The 7915-nt window shown below is 42.0% G+C and overlaps 1 protein-coding gene across 1 annotated transcript in view; it reads right to left on the bottom strand.

The window, feature by feature from the left end:
* LOC118339592 (G1/S-specific cyclin-D2-like) overlaps positions 1–7909 on the bottom strand; it is a 10662-nt gene extending 2753 nt beyond the window's left edge. The window contains exons 1-4 of the mRNA XM_035677309.1: positions 7676–7909; positions 6528–6743; positions 3355–3514; positions 483–631 (exon numbers count right to left, since the gene is read on the bottom strand). Coding sequence (XP_035533202.1) covers positions 483–631; positions 3355–3514; positions 6528–6743; positions 7676–7870 — 720 coding nt within the window. The 5' untranslated portion in view covers positions 7871–7909. The remainder of the gene's footprint in view (positions 1–482; positions 632–3354; positions 3515–6527; positions 6744–7675) is intronic.
* Between the last annotated feature and the right edge of the window lie 6 nt (positions 7910–7915).

Raw genomic sequence — 7915 nt, 5'->3', positions numbered from 1 at the left:
ATATATATATATATAAAATGTGTTGGTCTGCAGGTTTTTTGCGGACAGCTTGGATAAGTTTCTGTTTCTTCATTGGCCTTTGCTCTGGAAAAGACGCTCCTTGACTTCATTATGAACATATTCCTCCACCAGGAGGGGCACACAGCTAAAGTGGGAGCCATGCAAAGAAATTGCATGTGTCCTACCACAAGAATGTGGGCTCTGAGTTTTAAGAAGACATTCCCTCTGCCGCTGCTCTTTATAGCAGCAGTCTGGCTCCACAGCCAAGAGCCAAAAGCTTGCTCTCCCTCTCTCTCCATGAAAAGTAAATAGCTTCAATCTGCCACTACTGAAGTCATCACAGAATGTTTACTAAAGGGCCTATTATGCTGCTGTCGTGAGATGTTGCAATGATTATTATTAACAATGCATTGTTGTGTAGCACTAAAACTATTAAGTAATTACTCCTGGCAGATCTAAATTTCCTTCACTGTTGTACTCACCACCTCTGTGTTGGTGATCTTGGCCAGCAGGTCTGTCAGGTTGTCTCGACTCAGCCTCTGGTCAGTGTGGTCCAGCTGCAGGCCACAGACGGCAGCTCCCATGCTGCCAGTGGCGATCATGGAAGGAGGGTTCATGGCAAGGCGGTCATCTGGCGAGGAAAGAGTATTAATGTGCAATTAGTCAAGAAGCAGCTTTAGGCCATAGCGGCAGACGGAAATCACATTTGTAGCTGTGACACGAAGAGCTGCAACACTTAAATCAGCCCAGAGGAAGTAGAAGAGATGCATGAGAGGTGCAAACAACTGAATCATCTCCAATATGCATGCTCCACAGCTGAATCTGACTTTCCCACAGTCTGAATTTCAACAACGACGACGTAGCTGCATGGTGTAACCTGTGTGGTTTCCTTCATAGAAACCTCAGCTCTGATTAGAAAAGCAGAGTAGGAATCCTCCTACTCGCTGCGCAATGAGTTCCAGCAGGAAAAGAGTCCCTCCGGTACATGTCCAAGTCTAAAGGCTTAAGTGACAACAGGCCTGGATGGAAGAGGCGGAAGAGGCGGAAGAGGAGGCAGCCATGGAGAGTACACCTCCACAAGTACTGAGCTGGAGTTGCTTTTAACAGCTCATGATGTGGCTGTGAATTAAACCCACTCAGCTCTCGCCTCAACTGTTACTTTCATTTTATGGGAAACCCTAAAGTTGTAATCACAAAATGTCTTATCTGGAGTCTTCCTAAAAGGTCCCTGCTAAGAGTTAAAACCTTTTCACAAAGCTGCTGAGAAAAACCTTTTACAGAGGAACCGAGAGAACTTCTGACCCAAGAGAAGAAGCAAGGTTGGCCCCATTCCTATGGCTGACATCATGTTTCATGAATGGACTTACTATGTCTACAGTGATTGGTGAGCGGTTTGTGTCATTGAATGTTAGGAACAAATATAGATATACCTTGTGACTTTTTTCCCAGTTGCCCTAACAAATCTGTTAATTTATTTATTTATTTATTTATTCATAGCTTATGGTAAGTATTCTATGAACACTGTGGAACAAAGTGGAGTCTGAGGAGCATAATCTTGTTTTGATGGATAATTTAACAGAGAATTTCCAAGTTCATAAGCACTGCAAACTGCATCATCTCTGATGTTAAGCTGCCTGTATGCTTCTTCAGACCTGCTTGTCGGACGGTTGAATAGCTTCGGAAACCCTGTCAGATTAAATGTCCAAGCATTTTTGTAACTCTCCCAAGCCGATAATCTGACATTCACTTCAGCTTCATGGCATGATTGGCAAACTGTGCAGAGGTGTGAAAGGAGCCGGAGTCTGAACGTCTCTCTCTGGCTTTTCACTCCACCTTTTTCACTCAGAACAACGATAAACACATTTGATTTCCTACAAAGGCCAGACAACACGCAGTGCAAACCATGTCTTCAAGCATAAGCAGAGCATTATTGGATTGTTTTTAACTAACTTACACACCATAAAAATAAAAGTTTAATAAAAGTTAATTTACTTTATATATTTCCAAAACTCTTGTGTGTAAGTGTTTTGTGAGTAAAAGCCCCAGGATCTTTTTTTTACTATTACAATACACAGACTTCTTCCGGTCTCAGTACATGGACATAACCAACACTAACCCTAAAAAGGGCAGGGACTTGGCACACAAAATTATTCAAAAGTCCAACCCAGCAAATAGTCCTAGCCCTGCAGAAAAACCAGCCGTGGTGGCCTGATAGCTTTGATTAAACCCTGGAGAGCAGCCTGCTTCACTACGCCCATCTTCTCCTCCAGGGGCCAGCTGTCCATAGGAGGAGCTCCTCCATCATAAGAATAACATCTCAACTCCATATAAAACTCCAAACATTTACATTACTGCATAACCACAGCAGGCCTCTCTTTTTTTTCCACTGCGGCTGCTTTGTGCTTGGATATAACCAGCTGCTTATGAATAGCAGAGGCGACCACTGAAACACACCCAAATATAAAAAAAAGTGTGACCCTAAAACTATGCTAAACGGGGCATAAAGCTCATAGAACGAGCCTATGGTTCCAATAACTAGCTCCAGTAAACAAGTGCTTATTGGCCAGATCTGACCGCATTGGCGTTTGTGAGGAATGTCATTGCACTAAAGTGACCTCCTTTGTATTATTTCCATCATTGAATTAGTTGAAAGGAGGTAGCAGATGAAAGGCAGTCTTGTGACAGAGGAGTGCTGTATATTATGTGTATTAGGCGATCCTGCAGTTGTGTTTCTGTCCAGGATATGAAAATATTAGAGGGATTCCTAGTATAGGCTGATGAATGCCATGAAAACGTACCTAGGGAGAGGCCTAAGGGGACATCTGAGTTTGTGCTTCTCCAGAGCCTCCAGTTTATTTTGGACATGAGACCGGGATAGGAGGAGGAAGGAAGATCACTGGATCACTGCCCTGACTTTTTAAACCTGGGAGCTTCCCCGTCAACAAACAATACAGGGTGAGTAGAGTAGGGGTTCAACTGCACCTGAGTCATACAGCACAGTGCGTTTAGCTGGTGTACAATCACTATCCTTACCCATGTATGTAGCTTATCTGAACACAGCACTGATTAGAGTTTTCCCAGGAACTTAGAAGAAAAAACATGAAAATGACCACAGCTTTTAGCAGCTGTGAAGAAAAGCCCCTACTACAGGCTGTGGAGAGACTAGAAAGTGGATAAGGCAGCCAGTGGAGTAAGCGGAGAGAAGAAAGAGGTCACAGATGACTCACGATGGGAGAATGTTTGTGTGTGTGGGAATATTCTGGTGGATGTGGGAATAACAAGGCAGCAAAGTGAGCGTGCGAGTGAGCAAACAAGTAAGAAAAAGGCACATGAAATGATATGCAGCTGTGTTACCTGTGGCACAGAGGGCAATGAATGTCAACGTGTGTTTGCGGACCATCGCCAGCTTGTCTTTGGGAAGGGGCAGCCTGCGTATGATGTGCTCTATAAAATCATTGGGGATGACTGAGGCCATGTTCCACTTCAACTTCCCGAGCACGACCAGTTCCCAGTCCTAAAAGATAGAGAAAAAGATGATAAAAAGAGGTGTCGGTCAGTTCAAATTCAGTTTCCTGGCAAAATCTACTAAGTCAGAGGGTTAAATGGCGTGTTGCCATGCCTCTATTGACCGTGAAAAGATCACAGTCCGTTCCTTTTCCCAGAGGAAATGGCTCTGTAAGAAGAGTAACATTTCTTCACTTTATCTCTCCTCGCTGTATCTTATTATCTGCATGCCTTTCTCATTCCTCGCATCCTTTGTATTCATATCGCCGGCATGTGACAAGCTTTGCCCTGCTTAGAGGGCCTGCCAATGAGACAGCTAGCCCCTTCCTTCCTGTCACAAGCCTCAAACAGCTAGAATGAGTTTGCACTGCAGAGGCAGCAGCACAGAGCTGACTCTTTATACAGTCAGCTTTTGTACCAGCAAGTAAGGTGCACGTCTTTCATGATTTAATTTCCTGTGTGTTGAGTCAATCTTAACAATTGACGTATGTTTTAATGTCTTCCTGTTTGGATTTTAGTAAGAACAGCGGTGGGGGAAAAAAAAGCCAAGAAATCAAATTGAAAAAGGTGTATATGCACACATGAACTGATGTTTGCGTTTTAAGATTTAAGACATTTGCTAACACACAACGCCAAACTAGTCAAAATCACACATGCCTGCAGACTCCTAAGCACAAAAGTTAATTAGAAAAGTGCAGCAACAGAACGACCGGCCATTATCAGAACCAACGAGACTCTCCATGGAGAAGTCATTTGTATCCAAGAAACAAAATAACCAGTGACACCATTTTCAGGTTTTCATCATTGGCAGCCAATCAAATGGCCGCCGCCTCCCCCCTTCCTCCCTCAGGGTTTCCATAAGTCGTGCTACTCCAATTTACTGACGAGATTCTGTTCAGAGAATACGCTCTCACCATTGCCAACTCTTATCCCCGTGTATGACAATCACATATTGCAAGTCTGCATTTGCCATGTACGTATTCAAAATGAAGGCCTTGATTTTGCTTCCATATTTCTCACCAACCTACTCAACAACCTACTCAACAGTCCTGCTGCACTGAAGCATCTGAGTAGGTCTGTAAAGGTTTGCAGTTTGCAGCATTTCCTGACATCTTGCCCCCCCATCGAGTCATCTATTCTCACTTCATAGTATGAGAAACCAAGCCCATGATAAAGACACTTACAGGCCATTCTGAAATGTCAAAGGCATCATTTCATTATGTTTTTAGAATCACTTAGTTAAGCAGGAAGAACCCACACATCATTACATTACTGAGTAAAGTTGTATGCCTGTGTTTCCATTAATAGACACATATATGTAGAAACAAATAAGAGAAACAGATAAAAAAAATGCTGATGAATTCAACTTCTCACTTGCTCTATAGAGAAGTGTCACCTAAAAAGCAAACGTAGTAAACACCAAAAACCCCAATGCCATAACACCAGCAGGGACAGTCCCCTCCATCAACACTTATCTGTCATCATGTCAGCCATCATGTACATTTACATGGGTTTCCTGTACATAACCTGCCACACACACTTGCACTTAGCCTTTTTAGCCTGTGTGGGGATTGTTGACTATGTGATGAGCAGGGCGGAGGTTTGCCGTTGGTGCGCTCACTTCCTGGACAGCTGCCCCAACGCAACCTCCCCTCCGCCCTGCTTCAGCTTCTCTCTTCCAGCTGAAGCACCGGCAGCAGCAGAGTGTTCATTACAAGAAGAGCAGCAGCATCTTTCACTGGCTCTTGCTGCCTTCTCTGTGCATCCTGTCAGGATATCCAGGAATCTGGAGTCTTACAACAATATGGAGCATCAAATGGGACGAATGTCATTTCCCTCAACAGCTGCAGGCAACACAAGAGGATGTATAGAGAGCATGTGGAGCTTTTTGATTGAAATAAGAAGCAGGTCACCTCAGATTGGAAAATGGTCTAGAACTTAGCTGACTTATTAGTCGATAGACAATTAATTCATTGTTTAAGTCATGTTTAAGCACTGGATTGAAGGATCTGCTGCTTTTATTTGGGGCTGCAACTAATGATTCTCATTTTGTAGACAAATTGTCAAAAGATAAAGCAAAAAACAGGCATTGTATGTGTTTTCATTTATATTTTTGTTGTCTTTACATTCAGTGTTTTGTCCGACCCACAGTCCCAACCACAAAGATATACAGTTTACTATCGCCTACGGCAATGAAGAGCTGCACATTATCGCATTGGAGGGCCTGAATTTCTGGAATTCTTGTCTAATTTTGTCATTCAACTCATTGATTTAGCTCTTAGCTCTTAGAATTAGCTGTCTTTTTTTGTCGTAGCTCTGTGATGGTAAACTGAATAAAAGATCATAGTGAGAACGAACATCTACAGGAACATCACAACTAGGCAAACGTAATCTGCTGATGAAGATACGGTAGAAAGCTCCAGAACAAGCTCGTACGTAGACCTTGAGTGGAGGTTGTTTTGTCAACTTAATATCCTGGTTATTGGACAAAACATCAACTCTGGCTTTAGAAAATAGTGACTTTTTACGATTTTCCGACATTTTATAAAACAAATGATTAGCTTCAGCACTAATATGGTTGATGGCTCCAACGGGTCTCAAAGTTTGTTTAATAACGCGCATGTTAAAGTAAAGAACTGTATTCTTCTGAATGCTGTACAGAGATATAATCCTCTTGTATAATACTCATACGTATGTGGGAAGGTAAGGTTAAATGGTATTCAGACATCTTTTGTCAGTATGAACCCTTCTGTATCTAATAGACACACAGAAACTCCATGTACTGCAACATATCCAAAAATCTATACTGCATAACTGGCACTAGATGGCATCACTTGCCACTTTAGGCCACATGGATCCAAAGAAAGGATGTGGCTGTATTGTGCACAGCTCCACTTATAAAGGAAAAATGGGATACTTCCTGTGAAACCAATATAGCCATTAGCATTATAAAATCATCCCAAAATATGACACTGCTTTTTTATGCTCCAATCAATGGGGGGGCTTTCATGTCCAGTTCTTACCAGCAGTTCCCGTGGTGTGATGGAGTTGTCTGTGTACATGCAAAGTTTTTCTGCTGAAAGCGGCCTGCAGTCCTTTAACTTGGAGGCCAGGAAAATGCACACAGCTCCCAGAAGCTGCAAATAATTCTTTCTTGTGGGCATCACTGCTAAAAATCTGTCCAAATAATTAATGGCTAAAGGGAAGACGTCTTCATTACTCTTCTCCTCTTCACACACCTAAAAAGGAGACAGAAATGTAGCAGAAAAACACATATTTGGCATAAATAAGTGTACAAATACATACAAAAGTACAATTTTATAAAAGAAACTAGAGCATTTACAAGTGCTTTAAAGCAGAAGAGCAGCAGAAGGTGAGGGGTTGGTTTTATGCTGGGATTTTTCCATGCTTGTCTTTGGGTTAAAAAGGTTAAATCACAAACTTTTGTATCACTTTACTGCAAGGCTGCAAAGTCAAGGCAAGGCAAAAAACAAATTAGTTCAATAGGAAGTCGTTCAGCAAAAAAAAAAAAAAAAACCCGACGCCATTCAACTCCTCTTCCTTGTTGGGGCTTGTCGTCTTTAAAAAAATATTTAAAAATAAAAACTAACCATGTAGTCGCTTTAAAACGTGTGCACAATGTTAACAAGTGGCGTTAAAACAATTCCCGACAGTTACAAAGACAATATTTTGCTAACAAGAAGTGGTTTTTAATCCTCAAAAATGAAAGTGGTTTAGCATGCACGTTGTCCGACAACAGGCAACGAGCTTGAGTCACTTTAGAAAATTAATAATAATTATTAGAAAGGAGAAATGTCGGTTTTTCGATCATGTAAATTAAGACCAACTTCCCCTCTGATACCTGAGCTAGCTAGTTAACAAAAAGCACCAACTTTGTAGCAGTTAACTAATGTAAATATCCAGCTAGGCTATTTCTTTGAAGCTGAATTTTCTTCGTGGTGGAATTTCCGACTCTCCCACGCCTTTTGGTGAGTCATTCTCATTTAATTGTCAAATAGGTCAACATCCATGACAACTCCTCTCTTAACTTAAAATACTCCAACACAGCTTATAGGCTATGTGTGTCAACATGCAACAACAACAACAAAAAGACATGAGTTAAAGCAGTTATAGAGGGGAGGGTTAGCTCATCGTAAAGTGCAACACAAACCTCGTGCATCCAACCTGCAACCATTCGTCTCATATAAGGCTGAATATCCTTCTGGACCCGCTGGAAATATGAACACTGAGGTAAAAACCTGTCCTCAATTGTTAATAAACTTTGCAACACTCTGTCATCATAGAGGATGTTTGGGTCAGGCTGGGCTTTCACGGCTATGTCCGACTCCAGGCAATAAAGCTCCATGACTCGGCCCCCTTCTCCCCCTCCTCTCCTTTTTTTTTTTTTTTT

Source organism: Morone saxatilis, unplaced genomic scaffold (genome assembly GCF_004916995.1).
Source record: "Morone saxatilis isolate NCDOM2014 unplaced genomic scaffold, NCSU_SB_2.0 Contig10, whole genome shotgun sequence".
Taxonomy (NCBI): domain Eukaryota; kingdom Metazoa; phylum Chordata; class Actinopteri; family Moronidae; genus Morone; species Morone saxatilis.
Note: the sequence above shows the minus strand (reverse complement) of the source record. Positions and strands in the feature narration are given on the sequence as shown.